This window comes from Lepisosteus oculatus, chromosome 6, assembly GCF_040954835.1.
Source record: "Lepisosteus oculatus isolate fLepOcu1 chromosome 6, fLepOcu1.hap2, whole genome shotgun sequence".
NCBI classification, from domain to species: Eukaryota; Metazoa; Chordata; class Actinopteri; order Semionotiformes; family Lepisosteidae; genus Lepisosteus; species Lepisosteus oculatus.
The window spans coordinates 40,538,785-40,561,438 of record NC_090701.1 but is presented as its reverse complement, the minus strand read 5'-3'; the positions used below and the strand labels follow the sequence as shown (position 1 = coordinate 40,561,438).

At 39.1% G+C, this 22,654-nt stretch overlaps 1 protein-coding gene across 6 annotated transcripts in view; it reads right to left on the bottom strand.

The window, feature by feature from the left end:
* odad2 (outer dynein arm docking complex subunit 2) overlaps positions 1-11,655 on the bottom strand; it is a 66,080-nt gene extending 54,425 nt beyond the window's left edge. Inside the window, exons 1-8 of one of the 6 annotated variants that reach the window (XM_015354057.2) lie at positions 11,576-11,627; positions 10,678-10,953; positions 8,674-8,923; positions 7,552-7,709; positions 6,252-6,450; positions 5,928-6,034; positions 4,699-4,835; positions 2,163-2,279 (exon numbers count right to left, since the gene is read on the bottom strand). In XM_015354057.2, coding sequence (XP_015209543.2) covers positions 2,163-2,279; positions 4,699-4,835; positions 5,928-6,034; positions 6,252-6,450; positions 7,552-7,709; positions 8,674-8,923; positions 10,678-10,684 — 975 coding nt within the window. In that variant the 5' untranslated portion in view covers positions 10,685-10,953; positions 11,576-11,627. Of the gene's footprint in view, positions 1-2,162; positions 2,280-4,698; positions 4,836-5,927; positions 6,035-6,251; positions 6,451-7,551; positions 7,710-8,673; positions 8,924-10,677; positions 10,954-11,560 lie in introns of all 6 variants that reach the window. The other 5 variants (XM_015354056.2, XM_015354055.2, XM_069191258.1 and 2 more) reach the window with 5 other exon arrangements.
* Between the last annotated feature and the right edge of the window lie 10,999 nt (positions 11,656-22,654).

Here is a 22,654-nt window from a genome sequence, read left to right as displayed (position 1 = left end):
AGTCAGATTAGCTTTCCCTCACTGTCCTAGCCAGCTCCATTTTGTTTATTTTCTTTCCTTTGGCACCACTCTAGTTCCTTACCCTTGTTATCACGCTTCCTAGTCCCTCACCAAAACCCACCTGCTTCCAAAAGAATTATCCTAAATGTTACACCCTTTTACCCCTAGACACTTGGGGTTGTAACAATAATCGAAATGGGAAATTATAACACATAGGCACATATAACACTGTACATACAGGTACTAGGCAAAATAAATGGAAATAGGTAAGTAATACTGAAAGAAAGGATTAATTAACATCAATTAAATAAATAAATAACATAACATCATGATTAGATGTCATATACTGTATTTAAATACTGCGCTAGCTTGGTTGTCTATAATATGTGGATTAATTTGAAATGCAAGAGCAGCAAGTATGAGCAGAAACAGTCTACACAGACCTCCACAGAGCAGGACACCATGATGAGAATGCATGTGTGTGATCACTATACTCTCAAAAAACTGATGTGTGCATGTCTGGCACCAATCTAAAGACCTTAACAGCCCAGAGTTCTTGTCTCCAAAAGTGAGGTATTCTTGTGGTTCTGTAATGTTGTGGGACACATTTTCCTGGCGTGGTTTGGGTTCACTCATTCCCTTGGAAGGCAAGGTCAACCCTATTCTCTACTTAATGGTACTGAGTGATTCCTTCACCAAGTGTTGGAGTATCTCATTCTCTGCAGTATCTCTCCATCACCCTGTGTAAACCAATTGACTTTCTCCTGGGAGAGTCCTGCATCCCTCCTGCAGAATTCCAGATTCTGGAAGAGTCTATGCCACAGGTGGCGAATACAGGTGGCCCTGTGCCTTCTTACATGACTTTACATTGGTGCTTCCATTTTGTGGTCGGAACACTACTTAATATGGCACAATAAGATCAAAAATTGAAACTAACATTGCTCTACACATGGAAAAATCTGTAATGCACCAAAATCCTGACAAAATGGGTCCATTTTCCCATTTTTTTTTATTTCCCTTTTTGAAAAGGCCCATTATGCCAGTTAAGATCTTCAAATAATAGACAGACCTTCAAAACTCTAGGGACAACAGGACTGCAGTTTTTCTAACCACTTTCTGGCCCTCTATCTGGTACATTTTAAATCTAGCACAGTAAACTACATGGAAACAACTGCAGTATAGTAACAGTAAATTTAATTAGGAAACAAAGGTTACCAAAACCTTAAATTTTATTTTTCTATATGAGCTATATTATAAGGCCAAAACTGAACTGTTCACACAAAGCACTTTTGTTCTGAAACGCTTTGGTCCAGCATCTCTATAACTGTAAGTTAGAAGAAACCTAATTTGCTTCTAGCAAATATATTACTGGGTCACAAGCCACCAAACTATTAGCTGTTAGAAAATAAATGTTTCTTTTAAACAGCTTGAAACGATTAAGTAGCGACTGGTTAATCTTTCACATCACTTCACTAGGAAAAAAACACTACTGTAAGCCTGAAATACTAATCACTCTCATCACAATGTGTAAATGATTATGTATGAAGCTTCACAGCATATTTTATTCAGTTTTTACATTTCTGTAACAAACTTACATTTGCTGTTAAAAAGAATGCAACAACATACTGTATATACCCCACATCATCCATAGTTTAGGTCTGAGAAGTGTACAGGTAAGTACTATTTTCAACCAATAGCTTAGATACTCTTCAATTATAATAATTGAACTTATAATAATTGAAGGCAGAGACATAGAACAACTGCTTTGATAATGTGTGGGGTACCTGATAGTAGTAGTGAAAGGTTCAAATCATTTAAAAGAGTAAGTCAGAAATGGCCTGTGTATCTTTTCTTTTAGATCAATATGGAAGACAGCAACTTTAAGATGATAATGAAGCCAACCTTTCTAAGGCCTGAGAAAAGTTCAGACACAAAATGCTACTAAACTGAGATGATAAAAAGCGAGTAAATATCTCTCAAAATTATGCTTTATAATTACACTTTGAACATGTATGTGTGTGTGTGTGTAGTAAAAAAATATTTTCCCCTCAGAAGATTTGTTCAGAAATTATACAATAATTCATTATGGTTACAAAATATAGTTTTAACAGCTCCATTGTACCTTCCCAATAATCAATTACAACAAAATGAACATACACTACCTGATTGTCTATATTTTCGGCAAAATGTGGAGATTTGTCCTTCAGGAGCATAACAAGATTTTTATACATATCACTTTTTCTTTCATAGTCAGTATCCTCTCCTTCCTTTTTAATGCCCTGTAATTCAGAGAACACAATATGCCCAGATACTTATTATGCAGAAATAACACAGAACCTCTATTAAAACACTAAAAAAACTAAATGTGTCAGGTGTGATTCACATTGTGTCGCAGCAAGCCATTATGAAATAGGCCAGATAATGATCACTCATGTTGACTTCGGATTCCAAAGGTGTAGTATTTCATTTTTAGTGTTTCAAATAGTTCCAATGAACTGACAATTTGACTATACAGCTAGAAGGGACGACACTAATTACCCTGCACTCTCCAGGTGTGTCTAAGGTCTAGACGAAACTGTTACAATATAATAAAATTGGGCACTTCAAATTAGGAGACAATTACAGGAAAATGCAGAATAAGAAAGGATATTCAGGATGGAAAAGGTTTGCCTTGTTAATCAGTTACAGTTTTGAAATGACTCAGACATTAAGGACAATTCTTAACTATCATTAATGGTTTAAACTGCATAGCAAATGCCGGGGGAATATCTTGAAAACACCTCCAAACTTGTTTAAACAGAGAAAATAATTTGGGTCTTCTCTGTGATGCTAAGAAAATAAATACTCATAAACTAATTTTTGGAAAGCTGTTTTATGTAGTAATTGCCCTAAATTGTAACGTTACACGTAAAAGTTTTTTTTTTGTATTTGTTTTATAATATATCATTAAGAAGAAGCTAGATATGTATCCTTTACAAGTATTACCAAACTTTTCAGTTACACATACCTAATATTTTGGAAACACTGTGCATATCATTCATTAAAAGTAATTAAATGCCTGCTGTAAAACATCAGACGAGACATTTAGATTAATTTCCTTGAAAAGCTGCCATATTTCTGCGCAAGGTACACGTCAAACATTATCCCACAGGGCTTTACAATACGACATTAAACATGCTGCTTCTGATAAAATCCAATTTGCAGTGAAAAAAATATAGCCCTCACATTATAACACATTGGGACTTTTGACTGTTAAAATAATAAGCAGCCTTCCAGGATACTAATGTTAATATAACTCATTTTTTTAAAACTGTTTTTAACACAAATGCTTCAGCTTTGTTAACAAAGCAGAAAACCAGGCTAATGAAAAGTGTAATCATTAATAATAACAGTCTCAGAATCAAAATTAACATTTCAAAATGACCATTATATGGTACTTATTCACAGAGAAGCTGAGATCTGTAAACGTTTAATGATGAGAATTCATCAGAATTTATTGTTTTTCTATGCACTAACAGAAATTTGAAAGATTTTTGCAGGATTTGGTCTTCTCATGAAGGTTTTGTAAAGATGTTAGTCCAATGGAGAGGAGTGGAAAACTTCTCTTTTTGATAGAAACAAGGAGTGAATTTTGCCCTCAAGCTTAGTGCTTTGAATGTGGCCTTTAAAGCGATTCTATCAGCACACAAACTTTAATTTTCAAAGGTTTCAGCAAAATGGCTTCTACAAAGTGGCTTTATAAATATCATGTTATTTCCTGTATAAATAGTGTAGTATTTATTGTCCAGTACTTTAAAAAAGTTTTCATTCATGTTGTGAATTTATCTTGAAATAAGAATTGGGACAAACCGTCTTTATTCTGTTATTTTTTTCCAATAAAATCTTTAGTTAAGCCTCCTGCCAGCTGTTTACTGAGACTGTGCCCTCTTCAATTTGCCCTCATAAGTCATGTGCTACAGCATTGGAATGAGTCTTTCTCTAAGGCTGCTGGATCCTTTTCATTAAAAAGGAACCTGAATTGTATGCAGGACTAGAATCAAAATAATACTGAATCGTTGGCTTGCTGTATCATCAAGGTCTAACTTCACGACAGTCACAATTATTTAATAATTTAAAACACAACATAACACATTAGATGCGCTCACTATGCATGCCTGACAAATAGGGTACCACCTCAACTGCAATACAGCATCTATTCCACACTCTTTGGCTATTAATTTCAGATGCTTTTGTAGCCTCAAAACTACAAAACCTTCAATTAAAATTAAAATTGCAGGAGCTGATGTATACACACTGCAAAAACAGCTGGTGGTTATACACTAACTTTGCGTAAGTTATGTGCTCAGGATTTCTTTCCCCTGCTTCTGTAGTTGTGTAAGCATATAACATCTCATAAACCAACTAGCCAGGTGACATTTGGAGACACTCATTGAACCACACCTACCTTGCAGAGACACAAGAAAAGAGAGAGTTTGCCAGACCCAAAATGCACATCGATTACAGTGCAACTTGGTGAAATTGTGAAACGTGTACATTATACATCAGTGGCTATCAAAAGTCTTCAACCCCCTTGGACTTTCACATTATATTGTGTTACAAATTGGAATTATAATGTATTCAACTGGGAAAAAAAACTACAGGTTCTAAATTCTACATTCTAAATTCATTATAAATATAAAACAGAAAATGTAAACTCACCCCATTAAGGAAAACACCAGCTGTGCTACATGTGATGTACAATGCATCAGTATCACAGGGTTTAATTATGAGGTAGCAGATTTCTCCATGCACTTGCCTTTTTGGTAGAGTATGGCAACCGTTTGAAAATTCATAATCTACAGTAAAAGAGTTTTTAGGACGAAAGAAAGCACAGAGAAAAATAACTTATACAAAGTACTGTATTGAAACATTTATACATTTTAACAAATAGACCTTGGATGTATACTACTCAAGGGCATAAATCTTACAATAATCACACTTAGCATTTTTATCTTTGCTTTAAAGACACTGATCATTCAATAATGAAATAATATTAACCAAATATTGCACTTTGATTCTTCACTATGAAAACATCAAACATACTTCTAAAATATGGAATTAGTTTGGTAAGTACAACTAAAATCAATTGTTACTATTTCTGATTTCCAAGACCTGCTTTACTCCCAGAAGCCTCCTGGAATGTAGATGACTGCACCTCAAGCAATGTCTCTCGGCATTTCACAAATAACTACTGTAACATTGTGGACGTTTGTGTAATAGTAGAATCAAAATATGTAAAACACTATTAGACCACTGCAGCTTGCATTACAAAAAAGCTCATTCATATTTTAACATATTAGATACTGTATCTTGCATCTGTTTATGTTATACTATACTTTAAGGTGTTCACTCGTGTTATACAAAACTTGTCAATCCATAAAAAGGAGTTGCATGACTCCAATATGAAGATTTGGCCAGAGGATTTATCAGTACTCAACTAACAAAAAACATTACCAATCACTGCACAACACTTTAAAAAAAATAACTGAGGCGATTTTTTTTTATTTCAGTTATAAATCATCTTTTGAAAACATGCCCCAAATAACACAGCTATAAATTAACTAATTATGGGATATTATGGTAAAATGTAACTATTTTCATAAACGGTTTCAATCTTTCCTAGCAATGGGGACATATTTTTCAAAGGCATGCATTTATCACACAGTGTAGTACACATTTTTATGAACAGTTAATTGTTATAGTACTGTAAATCTGCCCCTTAAGGAGAATAAGAAATTAATTAATCTTTCAGTAAACTAAAATCTGACATACATAATGACTTGCACGTTTTTGAAAGTTGAATACAGGCATTTTGTATTTTAAAATATCCTGTATTAGCCCTATTAGCAATCACTATTTTAAACCAAAAATGTGAAAATAATTCAAACCTGATGTGTATTCAACAGACTTCAACAATCTTTTCTCCCCTTCACCACAGAAGCGTTTCAACAGTTCCACCTCATTCTTTACTGCGGCAGGAGCGAGCCGAACTTCTCTGTTAAAATCAGTTCAATAATTAATTTAAGCAATTTACAATTTAGCAACCAATAAATCCTTTAAAATATATGTTCTCTCCAATACACTGATCATACAACATTTGAGATGTGTTTGTTATTAATCATGTTTATGTAATTAATTTTATTAACTGTGGTAAAAGGCAAAAACAGACAACAAATCGTAGCTGATGATGGAACAGAAATTGGAACACATACTGTGAAATTTGTTTCAGTGAGGTATTCAACAGCTGCATGTCAAGCTGCTGGAGAAGGATGAGCATTTTCATTTTTACTTCAGACTCACTGTCCTTTTTATCTTCTTTCACTTTTTCCAGAAGTCGCAACACTGAAGTATCTTCTCCTTCCACAGTCGCAAAGCTTGGTCCGAGAATGTTTGCGATGGGATCTCTGTTAACTGAAAAGATTAACAGCTTAAAAGATCAACATTAAAAGATTTAGATAGTTTCATCATTTTTTGCAATTTCAGAGTTTTTCAATATTTTAGACAATCATATATGTTGGATATTAATGGAACATTTGTGACTGTAACTAGATTTCATTACCTAGGCTACTGTATAGTTTAGGTACTTAATGAACGTACAGTATATATTATATCTATAAAGTATATGAAGATACTGTATAGTATATTTCAAGATACACTAAGACTGCAGGTGAAAGTGAATTTCCTTTTATAATCCATACAGAAAAGATTTCTCTGAAGCAGTACAAATTAAGTTTAATCTTTTTCATTATGTAAATTATGAATATTTTTCCTGCAGCCATTCAACAAAGGAACCTTCCGAAATGACTGTCATTGCTCAATGAATACAAAATGGTAGAAAGTACTGTACAATACGCAGCTACTTGACTCCTGAGGGACTATACTCTGTCAGCTAAATCCATCATGTCCAGGTCATCCTGATGATGGTGAATAGAAGATTTATTTATATTTTTTTAGACTGGTAAAATAGTTTTTGCATTCTGTTTGTTTAATGTGCTTATTATCCATTTATGCTGCTGAAACTGTTCTGTTATAATACATTGAGATAAACTGGAATGAATATTGTAAATGATGTACAGTATTTTAAGATTACTTTATTTTCCAGAATTATACAGGCATACAGTACGGAAGTAAGATTTAAACTTTCTGAGTGTTTTCAATATCAGAATGCTATATTAATGCTTAAGTTTTCTCATTTGCAGTAAGCCATTGCTTACTCATGCGGAGGAACAAGTAATAGGTTTATTCCATGCTGAAAAAAAGAAGAAAGAGAACACAACGTTTCGGCCGTGGAGCCTTCTTCAGGTGTGGGTATTATGAGTAATGATACCATATGGTGGGCATAATGCGTAATTGCTTACTCATTATGAACTTTTACACACCGTCACTAAAATATGCGTCTTCTTTTTAAACAATAACGACTAATTAAAACATGACTGAACCTTCACGGTGCTACACGATGTACTTCTATTCTGCTGCAGTCTTGTCCTGCTCTTCTCGCGGTTGCCCACTCACCTTCAAGGCACGCTCTCACTTCTTTCAGCTGCTTGTCTCGTGCAAACTGCACCACTTTCGAGAGCTGACCAAAGCTGCGCACTCTGATGGATGATGCATGAAGGTGAAGCAGAGGATTCCCATCTAGGTCGGTTTCTTGTGACTTCACTGTAGACCCACTAAAAACCAGAATTGAACAGACTCTGTTTGAAAAGAACTAATAATAATTAAAAAAAAACATTCCATAAGAAACATACCCCACAATTGAAATAAAAATCACAAATCATGGACAATACGGCATGTCAGTTTGTCAACCATGCTTCTGAAACATCACAAGTTGAGTACAGTTTATCTTACATTTTTGGAAAGTGATCAAATTTTCTTATTATCTAGAAATTGCCAGAGAAAATGGTTGTATCGGCATTTACTTTTTCCAACAGTATATTAAATTGCACTTCTGTGTGAGTGCTTTAATCCAGTTTATAATTTCACCCAAGAAAATAATATCAATCTACATAGCACTTGAGATTAGGTTGTCCTTATCAATGAAAAACTAATAAACTGCATTTTTGTGGTTTATTCAACATTTACTATTTGCAACCAAACACAAATGAGAAGTGTGTTCAGAAACTCAGATTGTTAAAGTACAATACTTTTGCATTCTTTCCATTCATACAGCTGTTTTAATGTTGTTTTAATAGTAAAAAACTTTAAGATAACAGAATTTACAGTACTCATGTTGCAAATATTCCGAATTATTATAATACTGCATATAAAATAAAACGCCAAATTAATAAGAAAAAGATGAAGAACAAAAAATGTTTTATAAGTGTTTCTTTTTACAGATGCACGCCATGTACATTAAGTCAGGAAATACTAAATTGAACAGTTTAATTGTTCCTTGAAAAAACGTCTTACTTGAACTGTATACATTTCTATGAGATTCAAGACAGAGAATAAAAATTATACAGGAAGCCACAATGACATTTCAACAGCCACCTCCAAGAATAACAATAATCTCATCACCTAATTGCATTTTACGGAAACAACAATTACAATTAATAACAGTAAAGATTATTTCAGAAAATAGCTCTTGACAGCTCAGAAAAAATAAGTTCTGTCTAAAACTAACATTGAAATTACCTGATGTCATAATCTGTTTTAAAATCTGAAGCCTGTAAAGTCGTCACCCATTCAAGAGGCTCCTTAAACACAAGGGCAGCCTCTTCCGGGTGTCTGGCTTGAAACGGCTCCACAAATCGAATGATTTCTTTCAGCAAGGACTCATTCAAAGGTGTGATTTCCAATTTGCCAGTCCCAGAACAAGCTGTTGTCCATTGCGCTGCTCTGGTCAGTGCAATCCCCATGATACGACTACAGATCTGCTCTTCACCTAAAAAGTAATCACAATTATAAATGTCATGCATTCATGAACTTAGTGATTTTACTATATTAACTACACTATATTAATTATATTCACAAATAGCAACAAACACTAACAGTGGAAGAACATCACTATGTGTGAGAAAACAAATAATGTTAATTAAATGCATAGATAATATAGTATACGACAAAAACCTCACCATACAGTATCTGCATAGGTAGAAATGAGGTGTTTTTTCATTAATCTAATATTAATTAATCTAAAATAATATGTCATGTTTCTGCGTGGAACTGAAATAGGCAGTTGATTATGGATAGTCTCTTATGTGATAGTTTATAGTTCTACAAACTTAATTTACACTTTCTCTTCATTACAATGGGCTCTATATACAAAGAACATAAACTTAGTATCACTGAAATGTTTTCTAAAATGAATGCAATAAAAAGGAAAGCTCTAAAGCAACAGGTAATTGTTTATTTTACAAGTGCTACATATATTTCAGACATTCTTTCTGAATTTGACCACTTATTTGGTAAATGTAGCCTTCAGAAAAATATAATGTGATATATGTAATAATGCTGAGGGAAACACTTTGAATACAAAGCTCAATAGCTGTACTGTTTTGGTTCAACTGAGTGAATCAGAACAGGTGTAGCACATTCAAGTCCTCTTTTCATATTTGTAATCGATAACTGGTTTGTTTTACATACTGTACTGCTTTTTATTTAAAAAATCCCAAAGTACTTCACAAAAATGAATAAAAGAATATAAAACTAACCAAAGAAGTAAAGACTTAAAGCATTATTAGATATAATAATTATAATAATTGCTTACACTTATATAGCGCTTTTCTGGACATTCCACTCAAAGTGCTTTATAGGTAATGGGGACTCCCCTCCACCACCACCAATGTGCAGCATCCACCTGGATGATGCGACGGCAGCCATAGTGCGCCAGAACGTTCACCACACATCAGCTCTCAGTGGGGAGGAGAGCAGAGTAATGCAGCCAATTCATAGAGGAGGATTATTAGGAGGCCATGATTGATAAGGGCCAATGGGAAATTTGGCCAGGATGCCAGGGTTACACCCCTACTCTTTTCAAGAAGCATTGGCAAACAGAGTTAGCAAAGTAACATATCACAACACATCATCACAGATGACTGCCTTGATTTTCATGTCGTTCACACAGGAGGCCCTGTATTCATTCAGAACACATAGGCTAGGGAGCTCAAAACAACACAGGTACTTAATCATCAAGCACCTACGTGTTTTGCCTACAAGTCCCAGGCTGTGTATTTGAACTGAACATCCAGAGACAAATTGTCTCAAACTCTTTTTAGAAAACGCACGGCCAAACTATGCGAGAGAGGACCAAAAACACTAAAATCTACTGTGCCACACAGTAGATCAAATAAAGTGATCAGCAGGAAGACAGACCTATGACACCCCGTCCGAATCCCAAGGAGATATTAAATGGGTTCAGATCTGGGGAGCTGTGTGGAGTTTGCATGTTCTCCCTGGCTTCGTGGGTTTTTTTCCGGGTGCCTCCCACAGTCCAAAACATATTGATAGTTTTGGGGGGGTTTCTAGGAAAACTGGCCGTGCTGTGAGTGTGTGAGTGTCTGCCTGTGTGCCCTGTGATGGACTTGTGTCCCGTCCAGGGTGTACCATTCACTGCCAGGATAGGCTCCAGCTCCCCCACAGCCCTGTACTGGAAGAACCGGTTAGTAAATGGATGGACATAAAACAGCCTCCTATAACCTTGCATGAAGAGGACCAGGCTGACTGCGATTTGGAGTGTCCCTCATCGGAGCAGAGAAGGCTGAGTGGAGTGGCACACTGTACCAGAAACCTACAGTTCTCTTTGTCTCTTTTCATATTCTTCCCTTTTGAGTGCTGTTGATGACCACTTTATTTCCAAACTTATCACCATCACATAGTATCATATATACTTCTCTATGCTTAGATGATCCTTGAGTTATTTCATATCCTACCTACAACTCTGAATAGTTTCTGCATAAAACATCCGGATCAGACCTGTAAACACAGAACTTACATCACTCGGGCAGGTTTTATTTTCAGCATGTCAAAAAATGGTTAGTAAATATTTTAATTTTAGTATCAGAAATATTTAGTGCGCAACAGAGCAAATATGCCCGTCTGTGTATTTTCTTCACATTAGGCACACGAAGAATCAGTATTACCACAATCTTCAGGTGAGCAGGTACTGTATAGCAAGCATTACACAAAAATGTACTGAAGCTACTACATATTTTGAGAGCCTTTCCAACGTATACGTCGCCATTCCTCCGGGATTATGCTGGAACTATTTCATTGATAAAGCATAAATTAAGGTAGACTGAAAGATATGGAACAGTTTCACTTTCACCTAGCCAGCAAACATTTAGAGACAGCTTGTGGACAACACTCACTTCTCTGCAACGTAATTTTCACTTTTTTTTTTCACAAAGCAGTGTAACATCCCCAGTACTGACATCACGCTCAGAAATATCACCATGCCATTTTAGGTATCCAGATAAAATAGGATCACTTACATGAAGCACACTAAAGCCACGTCGGAACAAGAACATGTATACATCTCCCATCTGTATATCTTTTTACGTCATTACTTTAAGATACTTACTTTTTTCACTCTTACCTTAAGTAGAAAGCGACTTGTACCAGTTTCCAACACGCCGCACGCAGTAAGTTACCTTACTAGTCAGTTACCGCGTTACCATGGAAACCCGCACGCGCAGTAAGAGTGAGCTCCTTGTTGCTAGGATACTACCAAACAACGAGTGCCCGGAGCGAACAAAATACGGAAGAGGACCGAGCTGGACGTTCTATCACGTCACCTCGCGTTCAGAACTTTCCGTATTTTAAAATCCAAAAAGTCAAAAATATACAGTTTAAAAACGAAAAGAGGTGAAAGGAGTAATTCTACTCTTTCACTTAGATAACATTTCAGTGACAGAGAGATATCAGAAAATTAAAAAAGACAAATATGCACCAACGTGAGAAGGGAGTGAGTTAATAACAGGAGTTAAAACTAGGGTTGGGAGATCCTCTTACCAAAAAGGCAATGTTAAAAATACAATGACAAGGACACATACAGTATATGAGAGACAGTGGAGGACACCAATAACAAGGGCACTAAAGTAAACATCCAAACCACATTTACATGAACAATAATGCCACAATAATGAGAGCGTATGAACCCTTACAAGTGAGAGGAGGCCATGTGGCCCATCAATCCCATTGGGTCATTAGTATTTAATTGACCCAAGGACCTCATCCAGCAATCATCTAACTTCTCTTCTTTCTACTGAGGTTTGTTATTTTTGACTCCTCAATACTGTTATAGCTTTGGGCGACTGAGAAGTGTCTCTTAGATTTTAGATAAAGTTTGTGACACTGGGAAGAGTAAACACTTACTGTAAGTGTGGATAAATGATTGACAAGGAGCGGGACAAAAGGACACAGTATAAATTCAGATTAAGAGCACAGGAGAGGAGAAGAGGTGAAACAAGAGGCAGAAACGAAGAGAGGAAGAAGGAAGAGACAAGAAGAGACAAGGAGAGCAGGGAGAAGAGAGAGGAGCCCAGAGGAGTTGGTACTTGAAGCTTATGCCAGGCGAGAGCCCCTACTACTTGATCATCCAAACCAAACCTGACTGCAGCGTTTATTTGAACCTTATTACTGTAGATCGTGCTCTTCTGTGTGTTTAGGGAACTTGGGTTTCCTGGGTAAAAGATACCTCAGTTAGAAACATCTTTCCTGATTAGGTGCATTTTATGGCTAGAGATATAGGCTTCCATTTATTTTGTGGCATCCAGGGTGCAGAGAGAGAGATTTAACTGCAGGTTGCTTTGTATTTATTTAAAAGTCAGCTCCTCTCTTTTGTGGCCTCTGAAGGCATATTAAGAGTTTTGTCCTTAGTAGCAGTCTGGGTTTTTTCTGGGTTACATTGTATATAATGTAACTTTGTGTGTTGTATGTTTCATGTCTTGTGTAGTTTATTGAAATAAATATTTGCTTTCACCACATGTGCCTGGATTATTACTTGATTATCAACAAAGCTGTGCCAGAGAAAAAACAATTCACGTGCCTCTAGTTATACCAGCAGCTCAGGTATATGGTTAAAAATCACGTACAAGTTGGGGGTTATGAATAATTAATTCACTTATTGACTAAACCACTCGGTCAGTTCCTGATTTTCACCAGTTTCGTAACCCCCCATTTGTAACAATATAGTTCATGTTGGCATTTGACATTGGTCTCATCCTTTGTCGAGAACTACAGAACTTTTGACCAAGAGATTTTTTTACAAAACTCTTCTGGTTTGTGGACGTATTTCCCCTGTAGCAGAAGCTAAATTTCCTTCTTGTTCACCACACTGCCTTCCATCATCTCTTTTCTATTCTGCTGCCTCTTCCTTCTCTGTCAGTTCTTGCTGTTGGTGCCAATACCATTCAGCTCCTGCACAATATATTAAGTACTAATGCTGATATATCTGCTTTCGCAACAGCTTGAGAAGATCTGTCATCCAAGGTTTTTTCTTTGCAACATCAAAATTTGTTACAAAAATTAGATTTAGCTCTGCTTGGACGACTGGTGGAAGACCCTGTGAGCCTCTCAGTGGGGGAAGATTGAATGAACTGAAGCAAAACTACCAAAAATAAAGGTTTAAAACATAACTGACATTAAATTAAAATAAATATTAAAAAACTATGACCTGTCAACGAGAAAATATGCAGCGTTCTCTTCGATTCAAACACTATGAGTGATTTTCTCTATATTGTCAAAAAAACACACAAGCTTTCCTAATTTAAACCATCTGCTGCCTGTGATGCTCAAAAAGTTTTTTTTTTCCTTTTTGCCTTATCTTGGCCTTTACTGAAGCGTTTCTGTGGTACTATCTGAAAAAGAAATTAAGGAGCATTTAATTCAAAACTAGAGAAATCAAACAGAACTCAACACCTACTGTACCTCAGAAGAACAGCAGCGATTTACATCTACAGTACAACCACTTTTTTCATGTCCCCATCAGAGGTCAAATATTGTAATGGATGCTGTGTTTGTCAGGAAATATGAGTGCATTCCGTTGAACGACTCTATAAACGTTCGGGCTCCTGTATGTCCACTTTAGGGAAATATGGAGGTTTAACAAGGTTTTGTGGGGCTTGGTGTGGTAAACAGAGGCAGCACTACAGCAGAGTTAGCTAAAAAGCTAAAGTACATCTGTGGTCCCTGGGCAGCACACAACCAACAAAATAGGAAGAGAAGAGGAGTTTATGAGACACTGGGGGTCTTTCTAGAACAAATGGGACCTGTACAAGCAGGATGGGCTGCATCTGAAGCGGAGCAGTACCGATGTACTGGGGAAGTGGTACGTGTAGAATACTGGCAAGTATTTCAACTAGGGACCCCAGGGTCAGCGAGGTCAGGAAATCCCAGGGCAAGAATAAGAAAAACCTAACCCAAACAATTCGTTCATTCTTAACTGCTTATACTTCAATGTTAGAAGCACAAGCAACAAAATGCAAAAACCGAAGACGATTGACAGGGAACTATGACTTTTTAGGAGTAACTGCCACACAGCCAGGGAAGGAGGTTGGAAATATAAAAAGATATGAACCAAAACGTCCAAAAGAAGAACTGTGTTACATCTAACATTATTGTCAGCGCATTAAACTGGGCGTCATTACACTCTTTTTAAGCAATAATACTGTATATTAGGACAAAACGTTCTTCATAAAGAACCCCTTACTTAGGCCAAACGTACTGTAAGTTGCCTTTGCAATAATCTTTTAGGATTAGTTACTTGTCAGCTCTCAAATACATTGTTCAAGAACTTTTCAACTATATTGCGCTGTTTGTAATGCTGAAATTGGTCGTGCCAGCTAGTTAGCATGTGACATGACCGAGCTCACGTTCTCGAACCCACAGCACCTGAATCATGGAGTCAGCCTGCAATCAGGTGAGCACTGCTACTGGGCCACAGGTCACCACATGCTGTTTCAGTTCTTTCACCTTTCTGTACCTTCACGGTAGGTCCTCAGGCTTGGACTTCGGGTATTTTTCTATTGTAAAGTTCCTTGCATGGGGGCGTTAGCTGAGCAAATTGTAACGCTTCAGGGTTCAGGCGGGCACCTTTGCCGTTGCCGCTTATGGTCGGCCCCTCCACCGTCGGGGACGCGAACCCAGGCCTCTGGCGTCACTCAACAGGGACCCAGCCTGTTAAGCTAAAGAGAGATCTCCCCTCAGCCCAGCGGGTGTGGTCCTGCAATTACAGGGAAGGGCGGTGACATCACCGCTCTGGTAAGCCGGCTCTTACACACTCACCGGTGGCCATATGGTCCTCAGGCTTGGACGTCACTTATTTTTCTATTGTAGAGTACCTTGCATGGGGGCATCAGCTAAATAAATGATCAAAATCAGCAACGTCAGTGGAAGTCATAAAAACGTTTTTCCATTTTTGCATTTTGAAACAAAAAGTATTCTTTTGACTAGTTGGACAATAGGAACATCTACCACATGGATGGTGTCCCTGTGGAAAAGCACCAAGTAGTGTGTGAATTAAAAAAAAAAATCTTTGATATTTTTAGTTCATCTACAGTAAGCTGTCAGTTGGACGATCATGAAAAATATTGTTCACTGGTAATACAAGCCAATATCCCTGGATAATGTCTCTAATGTTGTACAACAAAGTAGTTCTTAAAGAAAAAGCTATTCTTGCCTGTATCAAACATTGTCTGTGCTCATTCAGCTGTTAATTTGAAAACTTTATCCACTTTCCTTTACCATTGTTTCTTTCCAGAAGTCTTTATTCATCTGTGTAATTAATCTTGCCTGATACAAAAGGCAGCACAAGCTAGAGAATCTTCTTGCAGGTAAATTTGCTTTCAAGGTTTTTGGATGGAAGTTGGAAGCACATATTTCTGTCTGTTTTATTTCTGCAGATCGTTCTTTTGAAATTAGCCTCCATCGATATTCTTTTTTGGGGGGAGGGGGATTCCAGATGAGATATAGAGAACACCAATATTTCTGAGAATAAGTCATTCATCTTATAATTATAAACACATATGCATTTGCAACATCAGGGACTGTAGTGCATTCCAAAGTTGTTCTTTGATCTGTAAATAAAAAGAATCTCAAAACAGAAAGAAACGAACCCGTGCCAATTGTACTATGAATTCAGAAGGAAGTAGTTGTGGCCTTGAAAGTGATTCCAGAGTCTTGTAAATTACGTCTATAGCTTCAGCCTGTGGATTATTCATGTAGAAAGATACAGAATCTAATGTATCTAATATAGGGACCACAGCACCATTTAATTTAAGAATTAAATCTAAAGAATCCTGAGAACAGTATATGATTGAAGCTGACATATGGTTTTAAGAAAATAATTTACATATCAAGATAAAGGCTCAAAAAGTGAACCATAACCAGATACAAAAAGAGAGCCAGAGGGAGTAACTAAACTTTATATTTTATATATATATATTTAGTGAAGTGTGTGTAATAGAAATTGTGTAACACGATCACTTTTTAAAAATAGAATATTCAGAGTAAGAAATGTATGTGTTTCTAAGATTTCCCCTTCAAACAAATTTAAACACTTTTTGGATCTCTTGTTGTGGAATTGGCCCATAAATTTGCATACTCATTTCTTCAAATTGTCTGATAATGTAATCCATATTCTGTCATTCTGAATACAGTGTAATAAGTGCATAGCCTTGGCTGTTGGTTTATATCTTATTGATCTATTTGATGATAAACCATTTGAAGTCCTTATCTCAGCCACAGAAGGATTGGGAGCTTTGTTTTTGAAGTTTTTTTGTCTCTTAAATCAACAAATGCACATGTTTGGAAAGTAAAAATCATTCCCAAAGGAACAAAAACAGAATAGGAGTACAAGGAAGAATAGGCTTGTTGGAAATGCATTTCACCCATGGTTTGGTTTTTCTTATAAATTTAAACAAATCACCTCTCGAGGGAAAATAATTGTATTTACTGGTGGGAACTAAAGACAAGGATGACCATTCACCCAGTATACTCCATTCTGCACCATGAGCATTTATAGTGGGTACCTCAGCTGGCTGCCTTGTGTGGGGTCTTCAGTTCGACAGGAAGGTGTTATTTTCTTGTCTTCCTCAACAAGGGCCCCCTCTTGTTTAGAATAGTTCCCTGAAAAAAACACCAGACACTCATTTCGAAGAGGAATATTAAAGGATCTTCCGGATTCTGAAAGGATTTTTTGTCTCCCATACTAGAGCATGTTTAATCTGTGGAAGGATCCTGGTCCTCCTGACCTCATTGATTTAACCTGCAATGAGTCGAGTTGCTGAAGCAGACCTTCAGTGTTTCCAGGGGCAACGCACGTCACGTGTGTCGTCACGTGACACTGACACCTCCCGGGGGGTGCGGGACACATGAAACTGACACCTCCCTGGGGGTGCGGGACACGTGAAACTGACACCTCCCTGGGGGGAGTGGGACACGTGACACTGACACCTCCCTGGGCGTGCGGGACACGTGACACTGACACCTCACTGGGGGGAGTGGGACACGTGACACTGACACCTCCCGGGGGGTGCGGGACACATGAAACTGACACCTCCCTGGGGGTGCGGGACACGTGAAACTGACACCTCCCTGGGGGGAGTGGGACACGTGAAACTGACACCTCCCTGGGGGGAGTGGGACACGTGACACTGACACCTCCCTGGGCGTGCGGGACACGTGACACTGACACCTCACTGGGGGGAGTGGGACACGTGACACTGACACCTCCCTGGGGGTGCGGGACACGTGAAACTGACACCTCCCTGGGGGGAGTGGGACACGTGAAACTGACACCTCCCTGGGGGGAGTGGGACACGTGACACTGACACCTCCCTGGGCGTGCGGGACACGTGACACTGACACCTCCCTGGGGGGAGTGGGACACGTGAAACTGACACCTCACTGGGGGGAGTGGGACACGTGACACTTACACCTCCCTGGGGGGAGTGGGACACGTGACACTGACACCTCCCTGGGGGTGCGGGACACGTGACACTGACACCTCCCTGGGGGGAGTGGGACACGTGACACTGACACCTCCCTGGGGGGAGTGGGACACGTGAAACTGACACCTCCCTGGGGGGAGTGGGACACATTAAACTGATACCTCCCTGGGGGGAGTGGGACACGTGACACTGACACCTCCCTGGGGGGTGCGGGACACGTGACACTGACACCTCCCTGGGGGTGCGGGACACGTGACACTGACACCTCCCTGGGGGGAGTGGGACACGTGACACTGACACCTCCCTGGGGGGAGTGGGACACATGAAACTGACACCTCCCTGGGGGTGCGGGACACGTGAAACTGACACCTCCCTGGGGGGAGTGGGACACGTGACACTGACACCTCCCTGGGCGTGCGGGACACGTGACACTGACACCTCCCTGGGGGGAGTGGGACACATGAAACTGACACCTCCTTGGGGGTGCGGGACACGTGAAACTGACACCTCCCTGGGGGGTGCGGGACACGTGACACTGACACCTCCCTGGGGGGTGCGGGACACGTGAAACTGACACCTCCCTGGGGGGAGTGGGACACGTGAAACTGACACCTCCCTGGGCGTGCGGGACACGTGGGGGAGATCTGAGGCTCACATCGCCGTAAGACTGCGGATATGTTTCAGGAATGGTGACAACACCCAGACTATTTTATATGATGTTCGAGGGGGGGGGGGGGCACTGTGTCTGCGTGTGCGGGCTGCAAAAAGAACAAGTTAAAAAAATCATTCCAGACCTGAAAACGTAAAAGAGAAACACAACAATTTGGCTGTTTGGCCTTCATCAGGTGCGTCACATTTTCTTGAGCCTCCTCCGCACACCTGACAAAAGGCTCAACAGAAACTGCGCTCTGCCTTTTAAATTCACTTGTTCCTCTTTTATCAAGATAACCTCCTCAAGCGTTGCGAAGGATCACAGTGAACATCACAATGTACTCTATATAACCCACCTTGTTTTGCTGTGATAGGTAGTCACAGTAGAATTGACATTGTTGTTAAGTACAATTTTATATCAAACTTCAGAATTGTTTTTTTCCTCATACAAAGTAAACACCACAGTTCATATTCTCAAGTATTACTAACATCCACAAAATGGGACGTCTGAGAACCTCTTGATAAACTTCCTTCCTCGTGTGTATGGTTTGGCAGAGGGATGCGGATAAACATTGGGTTGACTGAAAGGCGTCTATTTGGAGTAGATCTTACCCGCTCAGCCTCTTATAAAAAGTTCATTCAGTTCAAGTTACATCAGGCTGAATTACTGATAGTCTCCGCTCTGAAGACCCCAGTCCGAGCCTCTTGCCGAACATTTTGCGTGCGGATGAATCAATGTCTCTTGTTTCCTAGGAGAAAAAAACATCAGTCTGAGTAACAAGGTGTTGGTAAAGTCCATAAATCCGGATCTGTTGAAATGTGCCCTCCTTATTTGAATGTTCAAGCTTCAAAGCACCAATAGAACAAGGCCCCTGATTCAACGAGAAAGGAACAAGAATCCAAGAACAAAGCATTAGTGTGTTTGTTTTTTTTCTGCAATGTCTCAGGTCTCCTCATGTGCTCCGCATTCTTCTGAGGTAATGAAGTGAGTAGCATAAAAACGGGGATGTTTTAAACCAAGTATATACATCCGTTTCCTGTCGAATAAAATACATATGACCCTGCTTTTAAGTTTCTTGCAGATAAACAATAATCAGCTCAGTAGATTGAATTGCACATTTTCTCTTAGATAAATGGCAATAGAAAAGAAACTAATTGGCATCTTCGGTGCTTTGATTTGCGAATTTGGAAATCGATCTACTTTGCTTTGAAAAGGTACACTGTGTGTGCGTGTGATGGTTTCCACTGAGGCATGCAGCAGGCTCAGCAGCTCACGCTGATGTTAAATGAAGCAAACCCAGATCCGAAGGTAACTTCATGTAGTAGCTTTAGTTTCAGTTCTAGAGAGCGTTCGACCAGACTGTGATTTATTGCCACACCACAGACGTGTTTCCATTTGATTTCAGTAGCCTCTTTTATCTTGGCCGAATGAATTGTGCAGTGCACACAAATTAAAACTGTTTCTCATTGTTCAGCAGCTGCCCCTGGTATCTAATGACCAAATGAAATGACAACAGAAAGTATTCCATGGTCAATAAAACCTCTGATTTCCTTGATCTCAATGCGCAGCCCCACCTGGATGATGCGACGGCAGCCATAGTGCGCCAGAACGCTCACCACACACCAGCTATCTTTGGGGAGGACAACAGGGCGATGAATCCAATTCATAGATGGGGATTATTAGGAGGCCATGATTGGTAAAGGGTAAGGGGAAATTTTGGCCAGGAGACTGGGGTTAACACCCCTGCTCTTTTTGAGAAATGTCCTGGGATTTTTAATGACCACAGAGAGTCAGGACCTCAGTTTTACATCTCATCTGAAGGACGGCACCTTTTTTTACAGTATAGTGTCCCCATCACAATAATGGGACATTAGGACCCACACAGACTACAGGGTGAGCACCCCCTTCTGGTCCCACTAACATCTCTTCCAGCAGCAGCCTTAGCTTTCCCAGGAGGTCTCTCATCCAGGTACTGACCAGGCTCACACCTGCTGAGCTTCAGTGGGCTGCCAGTTGTCAGTTGAGTTGCAGGGTGATATAACTACTGGCACAGGCTACAAGTGATAGATATTGCTTTGCTTTAATAAAATACTGCCATGTACATCAGGAGTTTTGAATTCCCACATGGAAAGCAATAGCTCATCTTTGGAACCAAATTCCTTTTAATGTATTTGGTTTGGAAGCAGGCGGTCTCTTAATTACAAACCACAGAGAATGTCGTTTTCCACACAGTAGTTTGCAAGGGCATCGAGTACTTTGCGTGACATGCTGCTCACACTCCTTGTACAGTATTTTAACAAAGGATGGCTGGTTCATTCTGGTCCATACTCTCATTTTGAAAGCACAAATGCAGTGTAACATTTTGTCAAGTAGAACAGGCTAGTTGGTCCAGCTTTCTCAGAGCGATAACAAATCTGATTTGCACCTGAGAAACCTGCTTACCATCCCTTTATATTTAGCTCTTTGCTCTCAAAAAGAAAAAAAAAACAAGAATAAGCATTTGCTTAATTTACTGGTCTGTTGCTTGAATTAAGTTCAGAATCTTATAGTGTATTTATCTTTAGTCTCCCAAGTGGATCATCAGAGGTCTGCAGCCTGAGACAGCTCTAGCACATAAACAGCAAAATTTGTTACATCATGTAACTGGAAAATTACAGAATTACAGAACCTTTTAGGCCAGGAGTGGTCCCTGGGATCTGAAATCTGACAGGTTTTTCTGTGTCTCTTCAGGTTATAATCAGCTCTCCCCGAGAGAAGTGTGCAATTGATCCAGTTCAGATTTAGTGGAGGGATGTCCAGTACACATTCTCCACAGTTTTAAGATGCTGACGAACAGGCGCAGAAACACTGCTGGATAGTGGACTCCTGGGTTAGGAATGGGGACTGCAAATTAAATTTGGTGTTTTTAGTCAATCAAATAGTTGTCATCCTTTATAGGCTTGTTACCAAGAAGGATCCTTGGACAGACAAAAAGGTGTCCACTATTTTCCTGTAATAGTAACATAAAACTAAATAAAAAATTAATATGTTGTCGCAAGGCATAGAGTATGTTTCTAATCAGATGACTCTTTGTAATGGTGACAAGGGGAGAGCAGCCCCTCTCCAGACCAGGTCTTAAGATGGGAATGAGGTGCAGTTGTCACCCAGATAACATCTTCTCCAGCCTGGAGGGAAGAAGGTGAGGCCCCAGCCTTGGCCCAGTGAGAACAAACTGTGGACCTCCAAATTCAAAGTACAAATTCTCACACCCGAATGATGATGTCCGACCTACCCTCTAGTTTGCTCTTTCAACACCTCCAGACACGTTTTTAACAATGCCCGTGACATACAGTATACTGTAGTATCCACCACCCTGGGCAGGCCAGACTGCACTACAGCGTCTTCACTGGGTTTGGAGTGGAGTTAATACAGTCCCCTCCCCCTCGTCCCCAGCACTAATGTCTCTTGTGTTCCAGTGTCGTGAAGGAGAGAAGGGTGGCATTTTACAATAACAAGGCATTTCTGGAAATATTCCAAAAGAAAAAGGTCACACTGACATTTAGCGAATGGGATACACGAAGGCCAGTCTTTTTTTAACACCTTGCTACGCAACTTCTGTCGGCACCCATTTTTCGAGGCTTTATCAGGTTTTTGGCCAACGATGCACGACATTACATCCAGTGAAAACTGGTTACACTATTTATGAATTCGAAGTCTTTATACCAAATGTTGTCAAATATTTTAACAGCTAATGTACCCTTACTGTTAACTCATGGAAAATCTGGCTTTCCACTTTGCTTAGCGAGGGTATGGGACGTGAAGAGATTGATGCCAAAAAAAAAAACACTTTCAAAACCCAGCAGACAAAAACAGGCTTTGGAGCATCTCCTGGTTTCTATAAAGTCTTTTTTTTATGACATGATTCAGGGCAACTGCGTTTGTTAATTGTTTAAATTAGATATGGATTTTTTTTTTAAAGAAATGTTCTCAATGTCTGAAAATCTTGGACTCTGCTCCAAATGCCTAGAGTACACTAATTTACCTGCCATTAACAGACAATGGATCTTGGAGAGTAATAAACTGTGATTCTTGG